Raw genomic sequence first — 22,117 nt, 5'->3', positions numbered from 1 at the left:
GGCGTTGACATACTTTTGGCCCGGTATGTACAAGGATGTAGTCGAGTTCGTAAAGGCTTGCGATGTCTGTGCAGCGTACAAGCACTCGCAGAAACCGACTGCAGGCCTCATGGGACAACCAAAGGTATGTCATCGACCATGGTTGGTAGTTAGTATCGACCTCGTCGGTCCGCTTCCGCGCTCTCGGGCAGGTTATACATTTTTATTGGTTGTTACATGTTGCTTTTCGAAACATACACTGCTGTTTCCACTTCGCCGCGCTACTAGCGCTTTGGTGGCGAAGCATTTTGAAAACCATGTCATTTTGGAACATGGCGTACCTGAAACCGTGATTTCGGACAACGGAGCGCAATTCACGGGATCAGAGTTTAAGCAGTTATTGAAACGCTACAACGTACCTAACATTTTTTACAGTCCGCGCTATTCACCGCACGTGAATTTGGTGGAACGTTATAACAAAATTGTAATGACCGCCGTAGCATCTTACATAAAGGAAAATCACCGTACATGGGACGAAAAACTGCACCAGATTAGGTTTGCCATAAACAGTGCAGTCAGCGAAACCACCGGGTATTCTCCTTTCTTTTTAGTGCACGCTAGGGAACCGGTCATTAACGGCTCCTTTTATAAAGATACCGATAAACAATATGGTGTAGGTATCCCTAGAGAAGAGTATGCGGGCGAATTTGGTTGTTTGAAAGATATTTTTGAACAGGTTAGGGTACGTATGTTGCAAGCACATGAAACAAATGCCAAGTATTATAATATGAGACGCCGAGAGGCGAGATTTTCGGTTGGGGATATTGTTCAGAAGCGTACGTACACGCAAAGTGACGCTTCTAAGTTTTTTATGTCGAAGCTCGCACCTAAGTATGAACCGTGCAGAGTTAAGAAGGTTTTGTCCCCATTAGTTTATGAGCTCGAAAGGTTGGACGGTCAACCAATCGGGTCGTGGCATATTAAAGACTTTAAGTAGGTATTAACGGGAGTCAGGTTTTGAGGTGGAAGTCATCTCTGGACGCAAAGCCTCGAGCCTGTAGGGCTTGTCGCTTTGCCGCCAGGGTTGACAACTGCTATCACCTAGCTCTCGTAACATAACATATGCGGTTGAAATCGTTAGTAGTGTTAAATATTCGGTAAATATTTAATTCACGAATTTTGTTCGGAACGTGGCGAACAGAAAAACTGCTTCGTTACAATGTTTGCATTGTGTGATGTATGTTAGGTATTATGAATGCGTGAAGTATGTTAGGCGCGATCGATACTGCGCTCAGTCTTAAATCGAATTGGGCTGTAGGTACTTATAGTTTGGTTAAGAGTTTGGAAGAGTTATCCTTGGACGCACGATCCCTCGTCTAGTACCTGTCGTCGTGCCGCCAAGGACGACAAACCACTCACCAGCTACTGTGCCTCTCAACCTCAAGGTCAGAGCCGTCTTTAATATGACCAAATAGCAACATTTGTTGAAAAAATTTTGTCAGGTACTACCATACCGGACAAACACAGAAATAGTACGTTTTTTTTGTATTTTGTTAGCGTATCTTGTAGGTAACGCGTCGTTAGGCTAAATACCTAACGTTTTAGTTTAGGTACTATTTCGCATGTTGCCACGCCTTGTTTTGTTTACGGTATACCATGTTTTGTGGGTGTGGTGCAACATGATTTTGGATGTTTCGTTTCCTCCGACAAGTTAGTCGGGGACACGGTTTTGGAATATTTAGGAGTTTTAACTAAGAGGGACTAAAACTTAGATTTTGACGATTTTGTTTGTTTTTGAACTTTAGATTTTTTGGATTTCGGAGTCGGCCCATAGTTTATGGACTAGACATTTTCATTTTGCCCGGACAAGCAGAGTATATTTTAAGGAATGCTGATCAGCGGTCCTGGCGTTGGATATTGGCTTTCTTAGCACAAGGTGCTACATCGCGTTGTGCTGAGAACGCCAACAGTTCGTTCACTGGTTGTTAGGTATTACGGAGGTTTTTTCTATGTGTTGCGCGGTTGGCCTCATAGTTTTTTTTACCTGCCGTTATTGTTTACGTGGGTTCGAGATTTTTTTAGTTTTGAGTTTTGTGGATATGGCCTTTCAGGCAAGTTGATGAAAATGGTAGAATTGTTTCAAAGTTAGGAAGCTTTGATGGTTTGTGTAGACATTTCTTTTTGAAATAAAATCTCGAAGCCTCGTTTTGTTTTTTTTCATTGTCCTTCTGGGATACTGTTTCTTTTAGTATTATAGTTTAGTTTTCTTGCCTTAGGGTTGTTTGTTGCCTTGGTTCCTCACAGTTCAATGTGATGAAAGCCGCTGGGGACAGCGGGCGGTTCACCTACGTTGAACCTTTAAATCGGGGAGGGAGGTATTGTAACGTAGTACTTTTTCCTGGTCGTAATTAATATTTTTTTATAAATCTAAAATCGAAATTTCTTTAATTTTATTTTGTTTCAAATCCTCAATTGGTGCAAAAATACTTGCATCCACACATGTATGCACTTTTCTGCATAATCTGTGCACGGGTTGCCAGATAGCTAAAAATAACCCATTTTATGAGATTTTTAATTGTTACTCCAGTACATTTTGATAAATTAAATTAATATAATAATATAGAAATAATGCAGAAAATTATCTTAAATACATAACAAAATACTATAATATTAATACTCTAAATAAGAGGCCTGTCTGGAGTGACAATCTTGCTATGTACATCATAGTAAATCTTTCATGACTCTGATGGAGTCTCAAATAAATATAATATATTAATTCGATATATTATGTCTTCCTGGGTTTGTCACCCTATGTCCTTGATTGCTCCATATGCAAATAGGTTAATGATCTTGGGTGGTCCATTTCCTTTTTGACCCTTTTGGGTGCACACGCACTTTCTCCACAAGACCATACCGTATGGTGGTCAAAACGGTGGAAGCAGAAGGCCTGCAATAATCCTCGGATTGAGTAAGTATCTGAATTGTTCTGATCAACTCCATAATGGCGTAAAACGTTGTGGGTTTGTTCCTAACCATGTGCTTGGTTATTCACAGGGATGATCTGTCTTCTGCTGTGGGATTGGGAGCGCTCCGCTAGGAAATTTCTTTGACCTTTAGCGGTGAGCTAATTTATTAGATTGTCTTCTATCTTGTCATGCTGGTCTTGAGAGCATTAGACTAATGTATTTTTATGTCGCTTTCAGGAGCCGGGATTATATTTATAGATATATATATTATTAACTCTGGAAATCCTTGTGACGGCGCAAGTATATGCCTCCAGCGAATCCTGTACTACTTTGGACACGTGGCCAGACGGGGCAGCCGGAAAACCTGGCCAGAGAAAAACGCATTATGGTTGGCATGGTGGATGGAGGACGGGGAAGTGGCCATCCACCGACCCGCTGGGTGGACAGCGTTAAGAAGGCCTGCCAGGGTTTAACACAGGCGCCTATTATGAGGACTGCAGAAGACCGTGCGGAGTGGAGAGCTTTGGTGCGAAAAATAACGACCTCATGTGGTCGCGACCCTCAGCCATGAGGAACCGAGGAAGAAGAAGAGAAGACATTTTTCAAAACCATTTTTGTATTGAAATATTTATTAAAAAAAAGATATATATCGGATATTATATATTCATTGATATATATCGTCGAACCTAGCTGGATATATATCCGATATATTTCAGATATATATCTTGACATTCACAATACGTTTATTTAGCTGACACACTGAGTCACAAATGCATACGTTTAAATGAAAAAATAACAAAAAATATTTAATTAATGTTTGTTTGATTAACGTGTATTAATCAATATAATATTAGGTATTAAATACAATTTACAATTTATAATACTAACTCATTCTAAATATACAAAATTACACAATAATACAAAATACAATTAACAATAATTAATACTTAAAAGCTAAGAAACACAATATCCAAAAACTAAACCATATACAGTCGCCATCAGATATATAAGAGCGCCCGAGGTACTCAAAAATATCTGAACACGCCTCTAACGCCTAGGCAATAGAGGCGTGTTCAGATATTTTTGAGTACCTCGGGCGCTCTTATATATCTGATGGCGACTGTACATCTCCCTATTATTCAGTCGTCGTATATCTTGATATATATCCATTGATATATGTATATCCTCGAACCCTGATATTTATTCTTGGCCGCATACCCCCATGTTCACTGTCACTCGCACTCTCTAGCATTAACATGAATCAATAACCTGAAGACTCCAAGGACAGTTCAATAGTACAACTTCAGCAGGATCTGATGGACAAACAGCACCAGCAAGACAACGAGGTTAGTGAGGTTAGTAGTGTTAGTACCCTTTCATTTGTTTATTGTTCTTGCCCAGTTAGCATCCTAAATTAGTCCTACTAATTTTTACCACTACTGGAAAGTCAATATTATGGTGATAAGTGGAGATAACCGTAACATATAATGTAAGTAGTAATGTAGTAACCGTAACATATAATGTAAGTAGTAAGTAACGTAACTACTGATTTTTCCCCACTTTTACTCAGATAATTGTTTGGATGTCTACAAGATTTTTAAGAGAAGTGTATGTCAGTGTTATATTTTTTATTGCAGCTAAGCTTTAAAGGAATGGATGATGAAGGCGTCGAAATGGATATAGATGGGCGCCAATGCTCTCAGGTAAACTATGTTCCACTCATATAAGTAATACCAAAGACATATGTAACTCCGTATAGACGGTTAAAGTCTAAGAAAAAAACGTACCTCAGAACTATAAAGAAAAAGGTACGGTGGCCTAGATGGCGTTACACTTTTGGGGAACGCTCGGCTGGCGCTAATATTTATACTTGACATTTTAACACATATTAAGCTAATAATATGGGCCAAACTGTCAAAACTGAGGTTCAAAAGTTTTAAGCCTGTGTCGAGAGATGGCAGTCTATGCACTGTAATTACAATAATACTTTGACAGTAACTCTCTATAATACTCGATCCTCTTTGGTGATACAATACCTAAGCCTCAAAGAAGTACCTATACCTAAATACCTATTTCGCGATTTTTTTTCTTATTTCCATTGCATGTTAACGAAGACCATATTATCCATTGGGTGGATTAAAAAAAAATTACATGCCAATTTCAATAATATATTACTGGAAACAAATTATTTTAGGAACACCAGATTCTTTTATTTCATTTTGGGGTTAATTCGAATAATCTGTAGACCTAGATATTACTTGGTACGCACTTGACTATGGGCTTTTATTGTGGCGCCGCCAGGGAGCATACTCTGCAGCGGCGCCACTCAGTTCTCATAGATAGAAATGACTTCATCTACTTTTTTCTCATGGGAATTGATGTACCAATGCTGTTTATTATGTACGTATTGAAAAAATCACTATAACTTAGTAAATGTATGTACTTTCAGTAATTCCGCATTCCGCCTGAACGGTATGAGCTAGTATGTAAGGAGGTGTACCTACGGGTAAGCGAGAGGGAGATATGTTCCTTCCCGCTCGCTCCCGTGCTCGGCGCGTTTCGTTCTAGGTTTTAATAATTATTATTAAATTTATGCCCCTGTTGTACACTTTGCTTTTCACTTCGATTGCGAGGAATTAATTATATTTTTCTCGGCAATTTACACCACGAAATTGTCGTGAAGCGAAAGAACATAATAGGTACATAACATAAGATAACCAATTCCCGCCAACTTTTTTTTCAACATGTGATCAGAGTTTCAGACGCTTGGTTTTTTGCCAAGTCAAACATTTTTTAAACGGGAAGTAATCGAATCCTATTTTATTTTATTGGGTTGGTAAGAAAGTAATGAGCGAATCATAACCAATATTGTAATTTTTATTTAATTTATTATTTTAATCATTTATCAAAAATATAACGGCCTTCGTTATCTACTACTTGTCTCCATCTTAGGTTTAGATTCAAAAAACTCAGCTATGTACTGTCGTAGATGGGCTTGATCATCAAACTTTTTTTCATTCAAGGCATTGCTTAGCGATCTGAACAATGCGTAATCCGTAGGTGCCAAGTCTGGAGAGTACGGTGGATGAGGTATCACTTTCCAACCTAGCTCCAATAGCTTTAGCCGAGTCACTTTTGCAATGTGTGGGCGAGCGTTGTCGTGTAAGAAAAAAACTTTAGCATGCTGTGGACGATTCTGACAGATTTTTTGGTTTAAATTTTCAAGCTGATTACAGTATACTGATGCGGTAACAGTCATTCCACTTGGTAGGAGTTCCCAGTGAATAATACCATGAATATCCCACCAAACGGACAGCATAACTTTTTTCGGGTGAGGCTCTGTTTTTGGTGCCTCTATTCCTTTTTCGTTTGGAGCTAGCCACTGACGTTTGCGTGTGTGATTTATATATAAGACCCATTTTTCATCTCCAGTGATAAGATGGTCCAACCAGTTGAATGTGCGGCGAAAAGACAGAAGTTGTATGCAGATATCGGCACGGCGGTTTAGTTGATCTCTATCAAGTTCGTGCGGTATCCAAACACTGTATTTGAAATGAAATGAAATGAAATGAAATGAAATGAAATGAAATGAAATGAAATGAAATGAAATGAAATGATTTATTGTCAGACCACAGGTAAAAAATATAAAAGATGTCAAAAATAATAATAATCGTATCTTTTCCGCAGTCTACCATTTCTGGTGTACAATATTTTGGGGCATGCAAAGCATGCAATAAAAACTATTTACAATATTTACACAGTCACAAAAAGCTAAGCAAACAATATGAAAAATAGGTACCTACTTCAGAATATGTCAAAGTTATTGTTATTATTATGTCAAATCGTAAATGTGCAATAATTACTTAAATATTTATTTATAATTGTCCATTATTATTTAAAAAGTCAAGTGGGGAATAGAACATTTTATCCAAAAGCCATTCGTGAAGCACTTTCTTAAATTTTGTATTGTCATGGTCCTTAAATACGTCTGGAATATTATTATAAATTTTGATTGACATGGAGAAAATGCTATTTTTGTAAAAACTTGACTTGGTTTGATGCGTATTTACCAATTTGTACACATTTCTCAAATTACGATGGAATCTATCATTCCTTTGATATAGGTTAAGGTTCTTTTTTACAAACATAGCCACTTCTTTAATGTACAAACAAGGCATCGGCAAAATCTTAAATTTGGTAAAAAGAGGCCTACAGGAATCTCTCTGGGATGCACCACAGAGCGCTCTTATACAACGTTTCTGCATCTTAAAAACTTTTAGCCAGTCCGTAGAATTTCCCCAGAATATTATACCGTATGTGAGGGTAGACTGAACATAACCAAAATACGACATTAGCCCCGCTTTTTCCGATGCATTATTTATCAATCTACGTATCGGGAACACAAACTTGGATAATTTCGTGCATAATTCGTCAATGTGAAATTGCCAATTACAATTGCTGTCGAGTATAAGACCCAAAAACTTTGTTGTCTCTGACTCCGTGATTGAGTCTGCTTTATGCGATATGTTGATTACCAATCCTGGTCTACGACTTGTATGAAATTGGACAAAGTGAGTTTTAGTTAGATTAATGCTTAATGAATTGTCGGTCATCCAAGTAATAATGTCATCGAGAGTATTATTAACTTCTCGTTCATATTCTTTTGTTGTGCCTGTACACCTTATCAAAGCACTACTATCGTCTGCAAATAATACTACTTGATTGTTCGTCTGTTGTGGGAGATCGTTTATATAAAACAGGAATAAGAGGGGGCCAAGAATACTTCCCTGAGGCACGCCTCTTGGATTAGGTCTGTACGAAGATCTTCTAGTCTCAATAGTATTACTTTTGGAACAATAATAATTAATTTCAGTACATTGGAATCTGTTTGAGAGATAACTTTTAATCCATTCGAGAGCTAGCCCCCGAATACCGTAATGATCTAGTTTATTAAGCCTAGTTTATTAATTTGTAGTTTTTTCCCAACTCGTGTAAATGTGTTTCTATGGTGACATGAGAGCAGCCTAACTCGGTAGCAAGAGTACGACTCGTTAGCCTCGGATCTCCTTCAATTAAGGTTTTTAATTTGGCTACATCAATCTTCACCGGTCGACCAGACTTAGGTTGATCTGATAATGAAAAGTCGCCACTACGAAACCGCTGGAACCATCGTTTCGCCGTGGCCTCAGACACAACTTCAGGAGCAACACGCTGACATATATTACGCACTGCTTCGGCGGCTGAATGGCCAGACTGAAATTCATACAGTAAGCAATGCCTTACATGCACTTTTAATTCGTCCATTTTCTTCCTTATATTAGCTCGGCGACAGCTAGTGAATGACTGACGAGAAACTGTGCGACTCGCCCTTTATATACTTTCGACCATAGAAGATTCTAGAACTCTCTCAAAAATTTTATGTGGAATTCAATCGATCGCTCATTACTTTCTTACCAACCCAATATTTACTTAATTTAATGACAGAAAATACGGAATTCTAATAAATTATAGCAAAAATAAAATAACCTATCAAAGTTTTGTCACCTACACAATTTTATTGCTCAATAAAATTGTGCATCCTTTTCTATTGCTATAGAAAAGGATGCAAATAGTTTTCTTTGTTCTTATTTACTGACAGATTTAAATTGTTTGACAGTGTTTACATAATGTAATTTTTTTTTTAAAGAGAGTATTATTTTAGTAATCATAGTATATAAATATAGTATCGTTGGCAGGCATTTCTGTATAAGTATAACAAAAAAAATTCGTTTTTACTTCTCATGCTCGAAAAGTGCACCTTTATGTAGTGCGAAGACGACATAAAATCGCATTTTACATTCTAAAGCATAAAGTAGGTACAATTTTCTTCTAAGGCCGGCAACAGACAGTCTTAAAATTCATAATCTTAAAAAACAAGAGTGTGTGTGGACAGTCGCGTAATTATATGTAACTCCGTGCACTCGATCTGATTTTTGTACTGATTATGACTTTATCAAATTATGAATTTTAAGACTGTCTGTTGCCGTGCCGGCCTAAGACTAAGGTAATCGGTCTCAAGAGACAAACAGTTAAAACATATTGCAAAATTTTATTGAGCAATAAAATTGTGTAGGTGACAAAACTTTGATAGGTTATTTTAGTTTTGCTATAATTTATTAGAATTCCGTATTTTCTGTCATTAAATTAAGTAAATAAAATAGGATTCGATTACTTATCGTTTAAAAAATGTTTGACTTGGCAAAAAACCAAGCGTCTGAAACTCTGATCACATGTTGAAAAAAAAGTTGGCGGGAATTGGTTATCTTATGTACCTATTATGTTCTTTCGCTTTACGACAATTTCGTGGTATAAATTGCCGAGAAAAATATATAATAATAATTCCTCGCACATTATGGTGGCGCCGCCGCAGAGTAGCACACACTTGACTCAGCGTATGATCAGACTAAAACCTCGTATGTAAACTAAAGATTTATTTTATTAATAGGGCTTGGGCGTCGATATGGGTTCAGTTCAAACAAAAATGGAAGTATCAAATGGAGGCCAAACAACACCACGATCAAAACCACAAGCCTGTAAGGTAAGAAAAAATTGTACTCCACCACACTTTACCAACATAGGGTCAGAACAAGAACGATTTTGATACCAAGACTGCGTAAGGGTCTTTTTTTAATAACTTCAAAATATGATATAAAATAAGAACGATTTTGATACTAAGTACTGCGCGATACTTTTCCTTGAAATAAAATGTAATATATCGCACAATGAGGGATACATTCGAAAAAGTAACACTTGAATACCTACTTATAAAGCTAAAGCTACATCTGAGAAAACCCTACACTGTGAGAATTAGAAATAAGTAATTAAATATCCCGGATCCCCACTTAAAAATAACGAAAGTTTTTGGTCCTTCAAGCCGGATATTTAGTAAGTAAACCGAATTATTCTCTTACAGGTTTGCGGGAAGGTACTCTCGTCCGCTTCATCTTATTATGTTCATATGAAGCTTCATTCCGGAAACAAGCCTTTTCAGTGCACGGTAAGATTTTTAGTTAATTTTAGTCGAACATTTTCTCATTGGAATCTTATTAAGATTGTAATTGTACTGATTTAAACTAACTTTCTTGTGGTTTATAATATATTGTTTTAAGCCAACAATTGAAGCATATATTTTAGGATTTTGGTAGATAATAGAAAAGGTATTGGGGTAAATTTCGAAAGGTCCACATGTCCCTATCGAACGCATCAGACGCAGCACATTTTGTCCACTGACATTGCGATTCGTACCTACATTGCAATCGGGAGACGCACTTGAAATATTTTCTATAAAAATAATTAAAACGCATGCGTGCGATGCGGGCCTATCGACTTTACTTTAAGAGGATAGAGTGGAGTTTGAATTTAAGCGACGCAATTCTGACTAGCTCTTCGAACGCCTTAGGTTTGCGACGCAGCTTTCTGCCGCAAACCGTACCTGGAGGTGCACATGCGTACACACACAGGCGAGAGGCCGTTCCAATGCGATCTATGCCTCAAACGGTTCACCCAGAAGTCCAGCCTCAACACGCACAAGCGCGTCCACACCGGTAAGTCGTGTTTAAGTAGCCAGTATTCTCGCTTTAGAGTGAAAATAGCGTCTACTTGAACTGCGCGTTTCGACGCGTGTTTAAGTAGACAATATTCTCACGTTACGCTTTTGAGTGAAAATAGCGTCTACTTGAACTCGTACTTTATGCCATGCTGCCAGCACGCAGGTTTTTATCGTCGACGTTTGGTATAATTTTTAGTTTGATCGTGGCTGCCTAAGAACGGAAAATTACAATTTATTTTTTCTTGCCAGTCCATTTCTCGTGTAGAGGGCTCAAATTAAAGTCTTGACTTGGTGACTTCATAGCAATTTTTTTTGGTAAATTGTTTGACGGTAGAGTGCCACATATCATGATATCACTTACTAGAAAGACACAAATGTATATATCGTCGATGATAAACATTAGCGTGCTATGGTTGTAGCTGGTAGCATCGCAAAAAGTACACTATTGAACAAATGAAGCATGTTTTTCTTCACATTGAACAGATTTGCTATAATTTTATTTTAATAAATACTAATTGTCTTGTTATCTCTGTTCTTTGTTGCTGTAATGATTGACGAGAGAATGCTACATGAATGGCTTACATAACAGAAATTGTTATTCATGTACCATCTTGCCGATGTCTAATTTTAATGTAATTTCCATATTATTTCTTGATTTATTTTTCCAAAACTACCCATATTGATGTGAGAATTTATTGGTATGAGAGGCAAGAGTTATATTGAGTAGGTTTTAAATTTGTTTGTGTAAAGACACAAGTTGCATTTAAAAAGACGTTTTCGGAGGGAGGTTTTAGGGAACAATACCTCTTTATATGGAAGTTACATTACAGTAGAGTGAAAGTAGCTCCCTTGTTGATTGTACCATGAGGGGATTGTTCCAAAACAAATATCTATGAGTCACATATTGAATTTTTATATTTTCACTCAAGTAAACCTCCTCCTGTTTCCGCGACTGAAATTCAATATTTTTCAGTTTGAAATTTCTTTTAAATCTTTTCGTATTGGCCAAGTCCTATAGTACATTTGCTTATTGTCCTGTTTTGACGCCCTGATGTATTGGATATTTTATATGTATTGTCTTTTTACTATTTATTTTTGAAATATTGGCTAAAGTTTTTGGAATTGCGACGTTCTTTGTGATTATTACCGATATTATTTTAAAGTTTGCATAAGTATACTGTTTATTGAGTTATTTTGTATTGTATTGCTTGTATGTCAGGTTTGCGCGAGCTAATTGGTACTTTTTATTAAGTCCCTTACTAATGGTAAAACTGTATGAGGTCCGTTTCAAAATGACGGAGCAATATGAAATGATTTGCGCTCTTATCCAGTTATTTTGGAGGGGGCTTTCGCTCATTTTTTTCATTAATAAGGGATCTAAAGATGTGATCGACATTTAACGTTTATTTTTTGACTTATAATATTAAAAGTAGGATTGTGTATACCCAAGTTGTACAAGGTATACGTTATTGATGAGATGATGATGAGGATCTTTAATCTATTTTTTGAACAAAATCGGGTTCTCCAGTAAATTTAATCCGCGGTCTCTGGAAGGAGCTTTTAGATAGATACAATCATATACCTATTTACATATTAATAATTATGATACTTATCTATTGCTATCTGATTATTTAGTCATAGATCCTAATAAAAACAACACTGGTGCGACACACAGTTCCATCATGGATTAGTTGACAATACATATGCTTAACATACATTGTGAATAGTTTTTGAGTTGTGTCGAGTACACAAATAAATCAGGGCGTGAGGAAGGCATTGTGAGGCAAACAGGGGGAGGTGGAGGACTCTCAACGCCGGGGCAGGTTTTATAAAGCTACAGATTTACAAGCATAGACCTACAACGCTGATGCGATGACGCGTGCTGATCCAAAGGCAAGTAGTCTGTCCACCAAAGTTGCCGGCCTGGGCTTGGAAAATTGTAAGTTTTATAAAGCTCTATAAAATGGGGTCCGACAGTTGGTAGTCCTCGAGATGTGTAGAGCGCGTGTGTTGGGGTTCTAGATGAGCACATGCGCGCCTTGATGGTGAAGGAGCGGCCCTACAAGTGTGAGCTCTGTGGCGTCAGGTTCACGCAGAGCTCCAGCCTCAACCGCCACAAGAAAATACACACGGGTGGGTTCTTCTCCTTAACCCTCCCAGCTCATAGTAACTTGCCCCTTAGTCCGTAAAGCCACTATTCTCACTTGTACGATTTCGTTCAGAGGAACACAGACGTGCGCTGCTGGCCAAGGAAAGGCCCTACCAATGCGGCGTCTGCTATCTCAGATTCACGCAGAAATCGAGTTTGGGCCGGCACGGGAAAATTCATACCGGTGGGTCCCTTATTCCTCCTGCCACTTTATGCGTGTCGCTATTCGAGGCAGATCGGTCTTACTAACGCGTAGCCTACCTCCCCCTGAATGTGTGTGAATGAGCAAACCTTGACTGTTAACGCGCTAGGTGTATATACATTACATTAATTGTTTGAGAGGGAACAGAGTTGCTATATCGAAAACCGTATACCTTATAGAGGAGCACAGACGAGCCCTGTTAGAGAAAGTGCGGCCGTACCAGTGCCACATCTGTTTTATGCGCTTCACTCAGAAGTCCAGCCTGGGCCGACATGGGAAAATACATACTGGTAGGCATTTTGCCCTAAAATCCTTAAGTAGACAATGCATTTGTTATTAGCTCACGTTATCAGGCACTTTTATTGTGGTGCGTCGACGGTTGTTGTAGCTGTATTTTGTTGGTATTTCTAGAGGAGCACATACAATCGCTGATCAACAAGGTGCGCCCGTATCAATGCGACATTTGCGACAAGAGGTTCACGCAGAAGTCGAGCCTGGGCACTCATAAGCGTATACACACTGGTGGGTCCCTTGACATTACATTTTTATTTGCATTCGGTTTCCAAGCCACAATCCATTAATGGCTTCTGAATACTCAGACTTTGCTGTTGTGGCTTTGACACCCACGTTTTGTGAATAGTTTTTAAGGGCTGCCCAGTTATCCTAAGTTTTTGTTCGTTAGAATCGGGGTTAATTAAAAAAACGTCTTTTAGTAATCCTCAAAACGTAACTAGGTGACACACGCTCAAAAACTATTCACAAACGGTAATAAGTAAAGCATGTGTACGTTGTGAGGATTTTGGTTAAGTTAAAAGTAGGAGAGAGAGATGTCTGATGGACAAATAAAGTGCTTTATAATTCCCTCATGGTAGTGCAGAGCATAGTAAAGAGCCGACCGCGGCCTACTATGGCGGTATTATTTGTCCATCGTGGTTTTGTTTTGTTTCTCTGTCCCCCCGCGTCCCGCGTCGCGTCGGTCCGCAGGGGAGCGTCCGTTCCAGTGCACCGTCTGCCTCAAGTCCTTCACGCAGAAGTGCGCGCTCAATTTGCACGAAAAAATACATACGGGTTAGTAGCCCACATACATATACCTTAACGCGATAGCTCGATCAGAGAAGAGTTCATCCATCTCAAAATTAAGCATCTAGAATCATGCTTCGTTCTTATTTTTCCGTTGCCCGCCTAACCCGTTGTTTTACGTTCCTACTCAAGCTTCCGAACTCGTTGCTTTCGACTAACATCTCGACATCGTTAACCTCCTCGCCGCGCGCTTTACGTTCTTCTGCACTCACCATTCATTTCCTCCTATCATGTTTTATTAATGCCGGTCATCAGCTCTCATTATAAATGCATATCGGTGATTTTAGAGATATCATTTTTTGTATTTCATCATTTCTTCATGAATATTAATTCTTTCACAAAAGCGGTAATGCAATCGCCGCAATGACGCACACGCGCGTCGGTATTTATACCGTGTCCAAAAGGGGTTCAAAATTGGGGCAAAGAGTCGCCGCCGGCACCCGGCAGCGACAGATTGGGCGGGGATCGGCTCGCGCGGCTTCGGCCTGGCGTCGGCGACGTGCGTTACTCGCTTTTGTGTGTGCACTGGGCGCAGTGCAAGGGCGCCCTTACACGTGCGGGCTTTGCCCGGCGGCCTTCGCCCGCCGCCCCTACCTGGACATTCACTTGCGCACGCACACAGGCGAGCGGCCCTATCAGTGCGACGCCTGTCTCAAGCGCTTCACGCAGAAGTCCAGCCTCAATATACATAAGAGGACGCACACAGGTGGGTACAGCCGGCAGCCGGGCCGGACTGGCCCTCCGCCCGCCCAATATCTCTCTCCACTCACACTCTGCCTCTCCTCCAAATCTCTCTTATATTATTTGTCGTGCTTGTGTGTTACCGAATACCTATAACGTGTCTCGCGGCTAGTAAAGATTTGGAGCGGAGTTAGCGGCGAGCGGCGACCAGTCCGCGCCGGCGCCGCGATCTCCGTAGCGCGAGGGCGCCTAGCGTCCTTGCCGCCTGGCCGCTGCTATAATATCTATGTTGGGCACCAGTCCAGGGCAGACCGTTCCAGTGCCTGTCGTGTCCCGCGGCCTTCACCTGCAAGCAGTACCTGGAGATTCACACGCGCACGCACACCGGCGAGCGGCCCTATCAGTGCGACATCTGCCTCAAGCGCTTCACGCAGAAGTCCAGCCTCAACATCCACAAGCGGACCCACTCAGGTACATACACATACTGGCGTAGGAATAGGGCCTGCTCCTGGGACTGCTTTTGTACACGATAGTCTCCATATTTATCATTATCGACCATATACTGTTAGTGCCAGGAGCAGGTTCTACTTAGGGATGAATGAACGATGTGGGTTACTTAAGGGGGATAGTAGGCTTTCGTGTGAAATTTCCACTAACCGTGTTTTAAATTTGCAGTTCAGGGCCGGCCTTTCCAGTGCCTACAATGCCCGGCCGCCTTCACTTGCAAGCAGTACCTGGAGATCCATAATCGCACGCACACAGGCGAAAGGCCTTATCAGTGCGATGTTTGTCTGAAGAGATTCGCGCAAAAGTCCACACTCAATATACATAAACGAACGCACACAGGTATGTCCGGTTCCATTCTTATGGTTATTTCATACTTTTAATATTTACATTTAACTTAAATGTATTTAATTCCGTTATCTTAGTGGCACGAATTGTAATTCACTAGGCTAAGTTAGGACGCAGACAATATTAAATATGATAGCAATATTAAAAGCGACGAAGGATATATTTGAATTGTTTTTGTTCAGGTAGGTACCTACTTTTAAATTGATGATTCTAAACATGCGTCTTCTACTTATTTCAATGTCGTATCATACAAATAAACGTCGTGAACGCTATCAATTGTTTGTATAATTCACTACAATATTTAAATAATTACTCGTAGGTATTTTATATTACACGCAAAATCATAGTATTTTTACACTGGTGTGTACACGTATGATATTTTTGTAGCCTTGCAGGTGTAAACATAATAAAATATAAATTCTATTCGCGCCACTTAGACAACGTGATCTTTATCTGGCTTCTCTATTCATTGAATCATTCTACAAATCATCACATTCTATTTACCTTCTAAATTATGAATTGAAATTGTCGGTGCCACATACTTAACCCTAAACATGTCAAGGTGTGTCTAATGTAAAACATTCGGGCGCTAATCTAATATTACAACTATAGGAAAATAAAACGCACAAAGTGGAGGTATATATTGTAGAGGTGTGTTTTGACAGCTCACCTGACATAATTATATTATGGCGGAGTAAGGCTTAATTTTTGGTAACGAGTAAAAAAGTTGGCATATAAAGTCTAAGAAAAAACTTACCTCGGAAATTATCACGAAAATTTTATGCTCGTTTCGATGGCGCCATCAGAAATAATATGTTTGAAAATTGCATGTCAAGTGACGTTCTAAAAATTTCAATCCCGTATCAAAAAGTCAGTAAAAGCACTGAGGCATCAAAATATACTTTGAAAATAAGCCTCTACTAATTTCATTCTTTGCCAGAGATTGATTGTAGCTTGCAGCGCCATCTATTTTTAGACTCTCAAAAGCATGCCAACTACTATACTCCCCTTTGTGCATCTTATCATTCCTATGTTAACATTAATGGTGGTTAGTGCAAGGTCGACCGTATCAGTGCATGGAGTGCCCGGCCGCGTTCACTTGCAAGCCGTATTTGGAGATTCACATGCGGACTCACACGGGGGAGAGGCCGTTTGAGTGCGATGTGTGTTACAAGCGCTTCACGCAGAAGTCTACGCTCAACATTCACAAGCGAATTCATACTGGTATGACACATTAAGAGCACCTTCTGGGAGAGCTCACTGCATTATAGGCCACGTCTTCGCTTCGGCTAGTCTGTGGCCTTGAATAACTCCATTTATAAAAAAAAGGCGTACGGTCGCCTCCAGAATCAGGCGAACTAAATTGACATTGATTCACGCTGCGTTTGATTGACTGGTGAAATGTTACCTAGCAGGAATGGCACAAAAAATAGTCTCTAAGTATATATCGATAAGATAATAACGATAAATAAGATGTTGCTATTACAATCCATGTAATAATAAAATAGTTAAATAATAATAATATTTATTGCTATAAAGTTACATAATTTACGAAATACTAAAGATTTCATAAAATTGCATTAAAACAATACATATTGAATTTATTATATATTTGAAGTTAGTTTAAATTAGTCTGTAGGTAAGTGCCTGTGTACTTATAATGTAGAAGTGTTCAAACTTTTGAATAAACGTCTTTTTTTTTACAAGTAACCGCACAAAGGTAGCGCCACTCGCGGAAAATTTATCGATATTTCCTAATTCAACCTTTTTGAAACTATAGACATCAGACATGAACAGCACTGGTCGAAATGTTGCAACATTTGTGCATAATGACCTGTCAATTTAGTTTGCTTGATTCTGTAGGCGACTTTAGTTCTGGGTGCCTTCGAGATCGACTAACTATTATGACACGATGTTTTGTTTGGTCGGTATAATTTAATCGTACAATTAATTATATTTAAAGTCTTTAGGTCATAGGTCGCTTCTCTATAATTATTAGACCCGAAACCGGCTCTTTTGCATGCAATTTAAGCAAATAATCTACATCAGTGCATGAAGTACGAGCTGCGTTCATCTACGAGTTGTATTTTGACTCACAAGAATGAAAAACCGTTTGATTGCGATATCTGTAAGAAACGCTAACCGAATTCGCGAACGCGAACCGATGCTTTCGAAATTAATAAATGATATACATATATATACAATTGATAATGATGTATTACATATGTAGAGAAGCAACCTTGTATGCTGTCCCCAACAGCTAGTGAGAGAACTATTCCATAATTGTTGCAAAAACCTTACACTAATTCAATTTTTGAAATTGAATCACCGGCTGATGGGAATTTGCCATTGGGTTTGATGTTACTCGCCAAACGCTAGCCCAGACAGCCCATTATAAAGTTTCGTTTGGTTAGTTCAGGTTGATGCCTTCTAACTTGAGTGAGATTATTTTGTGTGTTGAAGTTCAATAAATGGCATGTTATTTATCGCAGAATGGTAGAAAATGCTCTAAACACCATTCTTATATCACAAAGCGGGTTTCGGTAACATATTCACACAAGCTTTTAAAGTTATAGGTTTTAAGTATTGATAACTGAGCATTTCAGAAAATATCAATCCCTTACGGGCGCCTTGTTCTAAATTATTTGCGAAAATAATAAGCACTATTGCTATATGCTCTGTACTTGTTACGTATTGTTACAAAAGTCACTTGTTGCTTAAAGCCAGTATTTATACAAAATCAGTCACAAAAATGTGTTGTTTTGTGTTAATCCGTTACCGCAATAGAAGAGTGCATACACGCATAGTTACGAAGACGGCAAACTGCGATAACAGGTACATTTTGTCATGCTGGACCCAATGATGTGGCACCGACAACTTGTTATAATATCTCCTATCATTCACTGCATCATCATTCTAATTATTATTTATTATAATTGCCTGGCTTCGTTGATTTCAGAATGCATCATTGTCTAATTGCATCTTGCCGTCTTTCTAACATCATTTTTGCTTTTCACTTTTGCTTTTACATCTTTTCTGGATCAGTTTTCATTAGTCTGCTTATTAGACTGTAGTGTCCTATTTTCGACTTCTCGATTGTCGGTCATTTGTTTTTTATGTTTTTAGGGGAACGGCCTTATGCCTGTGACATTTGTCAGAAACGATTCGCCGTCAAGAGCTACGTAACAGCACACAGGTAATATCATCTTTTAATTTATTAAAAAAATACACTTTTGAGGAACTTGAGGCCCATATTAAAATAATCTAAGTCTTTTGATAATTATACCCCCTTATGATATTGCATTGGATATGTATAAGGTTTACAAAACTGGTCAGTTAACTAGCGAGTGTCACAATGACTGTTGACCTGTGGAAGTCCACGAACCAAATGTTTACAAATAATGTACCGTTTATCCTTCCATTCTAAATTGTTAATTGTATGGATAGATCCATACAATTCTTCGCTTCGTCTATATGAGCCCTTATACTTAAGACGTGGCTTTCCATCACAGAAGATTTCTTATGCTTCAAGTGCAATAAGGTCCTTTACAAGTGAAAATCCAACAGATTTCATATAAAAAGTTTGTGTGTGTGTGGATTGAGTGAGCACCTTCCGAAAATAAAAAAAAATATGCTGATCATTTAGTAAAAGTTCTAAAACAATTGTAAAACGAATCTCTGAATTTGTAAAAAGATAAATCAAAAGATACAGCCATTAACATGTGCTCACTCAGTTCTCACAAACTACCAACGAAAACAGTGAATATATTCATTTAACATATAATATTTATATACTAACATTTAGTAAAAAATAGGCCAACCTACCTCTATAAATATTAGATCACCTAGTGACGTATTAAATTTTTTACAAATAGTTTCTTATGCTCACTCAATCCACACACTTTTGAAAAGCCGAATTTTGATGAAAAACATAAGATCTAGACCGCTATTATATGTGTATAGTTTAGTAAAAGTGAAATGGGAATTTGTAAAATACAAAACGAACCACTAACGTGTCAGGTTTTTTTATAATAAATTTTTGTAAGTGCTCACTCAGTCCACACGTTTTGAGAAAGTTAAAAATGTAAATATCTTACGATTTGTAGCACCTAAGACACTCGAAAGTACTTCAACATTTAGTAAAAATTTTTACTAAATATCCACCATCTAATATTTTATATTCGTTGTCTGGTTTTAAAGATATTCAGACATAACTTTTCTCATACAAATGTATCAAGTAGGGTGACCACACTATGTCGGCTCCTGATTTTCCCCACCTTCCCATTGTCATATTGAGATTGGGGAGTTTCGTTCGTTCAATTTTGATAATATTAAACTAATACCATATTAATTATCCATCTGCAAACTGTTTTTAGGTTATGTTCTTGGCCTAGTGATGATGTGTATTGTGTAATTTTTATCGACGTCAGGATAATAACCATATCGACATGCATGCATTAAAAAGGACATGAATGATAATTGGTAAGAAACAAAGAATATAATACTTCACTAGTAAGAAACCAGAACCTGGTAATCTAATCGCGCTAACAGATGAGCGTACCGGATTTGTAAGTGGGAGCGAGAAATAGTTATTCTTTTCTCGCTCCCATTTACAAATCCGGTAAACTATTATCAAAATTGAACGAAACTCCCCAATCTCAATATGACAATGGGAAGGTGGGGAAAATCAGGAGCCGACATAGTGTGGTCACCCTACTTGATACATTTGTATGAGAAAAGTTATGTCTGAATATCTTTAAAACCAGACAACGAATATAAAATATTAGATGGTGGATATTTAGTAAAAATTTTTACTAAATGTTGAAGTACTTTCGAGTGTCTTAGGTGCTACAAATCGTAAGATATTTACATTTTTAACTTTCTCAAAACGTGTGGACTGAGTGAGCACTTACAAAAATTTATTATAAAAAAACCTGACACGTTAGTGGTTCGTTTTGTATTTTACAAATTCCCATTTCACTTTTACTAAACTATACACATATAATAGCGGTCTAGATCTTATGTTTTTCATCAAAATTCGGCTTTTCAAAAGTGTGTGGATTGAGTGAGCATAAGAAACTATTTGTAAAAAATTTAATACGAAAAAGTTTATGCATGGAATGATTTTTTTTTTCTAATAAACCCGTTTTCTTATCAGATGGTCGCACGTGGCCGACAAGCCGCTGAACTGCGACCGCTGCTCCATGACGTTCACGTCCAAGTCGCAGTTCGCGCTGCACATCCGCACGCACTCGGCCGGCTCCTGCTACGAGTGCAGCGTCTGCGGGCGCACCTTCGTGCGGGACAGCTATCTAATACGGTACACACATATCTCTAGTATACTATACAAGCCGCACTGCGACAGCTGCTCGACCTTCACAAGTCGCAATTAACGCACATCCGAACGCATTCAGCCGGCTCCTTAGTGCAATTGTCTACTTATATCAAATTATCTGATCGAATGGCAAATGGATGACAAATATTCTATTGCAAGCTGCAAATATCAGTGAATTAATTTCGCTAAAACTTTTTCAAACAGCCTTATTATTGTATTAAAACAGCATTGAGAATCCAGCCTCAAAGACCTGGATTATTCTTCTTCTTTGTCCTACCCATGTTCCCAGTTTATCTGGGGTCGGGTCTCCCTGTACACTTGCGCCAGAGAACTCGTTTCTGGGTTGTCTGAGTACTTAGGTTGTCCCGGTCCATCTCTTTCTTGATGTTGTTCCACCAAGTGGCAGGCGGCTTTCCTCTTCCCCTGGTCGAGTTTGGTATGTTGAGTACTTTCTTGACCACGTAGTCGTCTTCGCGCCTTTGTATGTGGCCATACCAACGCAAGCGACTTTCCTTCACTTTTTCCACGATAGGAGCTACTTTGAAGGAACCTCTAACATAGTCGTTGCGGACTTTGTCTAGACGCGTCACACCGCCGGCCCACCTCAACATCTTCATTTCGTTAGTGTGCAGTTGTTGTTCGTGAACTTTTTTCATAGTCCAACACTCTGCTCCGTAGGTTAAGGCTGGTCGCACCACTGTTTTATATACTTTTCCCTTGATCTTAACTGGCATTTTGGGATCGCACAGGACCCCGGTTAGTGACCGCCATTTGAGCCATGCAGTATTTATTCGATGGTTAACATCTTTATCAACATTTGCATCGGTTGTAATGACGGACCCAAGGTACTTGAAACTTTCTACTTTAGGCAATGGTGTACCGTCTATGCACACATCAATTTCTAGGTCCGCTGTTGCTCCGTAATTACACTGCATGTATTCCGTCTTACTGCGGCTAATTCGTAGTCCATGCTTTTCTATTCTCTCCACCCACTTATTTAAGGATTCTTGAAGGCCAGTGGCGGTTTTACTTAATAGCGCGATGTCGTCCGCATAGAGCATGCACCACGGGGTAGGCTCTTGTATGCCATGTGTTATATAATCCATGCATAAATTAAATAAGAGGGGACTCAGTGCTGAGCCCTGGTGCACTCCTACTTTTACTAAGAATGATTCACTTATACCTGCGGGACTTTTAATACAAGTTGTGGTATTACTGTACATATCTTGAATTATCAGTATGTAACGTTCTGGGACCGCGTGTGCTCTCAAAGACTGCCAGACAA

At 38.8% G+C, this 22,117-nt stretch overlaps 1 protein-coding gene across 24 annotated transcripts in view; it reads left to right on the top strand.

Annotated features, from left to right (window-relative positions):
* The window catches only part of LOC125231267 (zinc finger protein ZFP2-like), a 45,491-nt gene that overhangs the window by 15,187 nt on the left and 8,187 nt on the right, over nucleotides 1-22,117 (top strand). For 5 of the 24 annotated variants that reach the window (XM_048136666.1, XM_048136664.1, XM_048136665.1 and 2 more), the window contains exons 4-18: nucleotides 4,583-4,648; nucleotides 9,430-9,522; nucleotides 9,898-9,981; nucleotides 10,384-10,528; nucleotides 12,556-12,666; nucleotides 12,756-12,866; nucleotides 13,064-13,174; nucleotides 13,296-13,406; nucleotides 13,869-13,952; nucleotides 14,500-14,670; nucleotides 14,946-15,116; nucleotides 15,321-15,491; nucleotides 16,551-16,721; nucleotides 18,624-18,693; nucleotides 20,656-20,817. In XM_048136666.1, coding sequence (XP_047992623.1) covers nucleotides 4,583-4,648; nucleotides 9,430-9,522; nucleotides 9,898-9,981; nucleotides 10,384-10,528; nucleotides 12,556-12,666; nucleotides 12,756-12,866; nucleotides 13,064-13,174; nucleotides 13,296-13,406; nucleotides 13,869-13,952; nucleotides 14,500-14,670; nucleotides 14,946-15,116; nucleotides 15,321-15,491; nucleotides 16,551-16,721; nucleotides 18,624-18,693; nucleotides 20,656-20,817 — 1,832 coding nt within the window. Of the gene's footprint in view, nucleotides 1-4,292; nucleotides 4,301-4,582; nucleotides 4,649-9,429; nucleotides 9,523-9,897; nucleotides 9,982-10,383; nucleotides 10,529-12,555; nucleotides 12,667-12,755; nucleotides 12,867-13,063; nucleotides 13,175-13,295; nucleotides 13,407-13,868; nucleotides 13,953-14,499; nucleotides 14,671-14,945; nucleotides 15,117-15,320; nucleotides 15,492-16,550; nucleotides 16,722-18,623; nucleotides 18,694-20,655; nucleotides 20,818-22,117 lie in introns of those variants that run through there. The other 19 variants (XM_048136679.1, XM_048136668.1, XM_048136672.1 and 16 more) reach the window with 19 other exon arrangements.

This window comes from Leguminivora glycinivorella, chromosome 11 (genome assembly GCF_023078275.1).
Source record: "Leguminivora glycinivorella isolate SPB_JAAS2020 chromosome 11, LegGlyc_1.1, whole genome shotgun sequence".
Lineage (NCBI taxonomy): Eukaryota > Metazoa > Arthropoda > Insecta > Lepidoptera > Tortricidae > Leguminivora > Leguminivora glycinivorella.
Note: the sequence above shows the minus strand (reverse complement) of the source record. Positions and strands in the feature narration are given on the sequence as shown.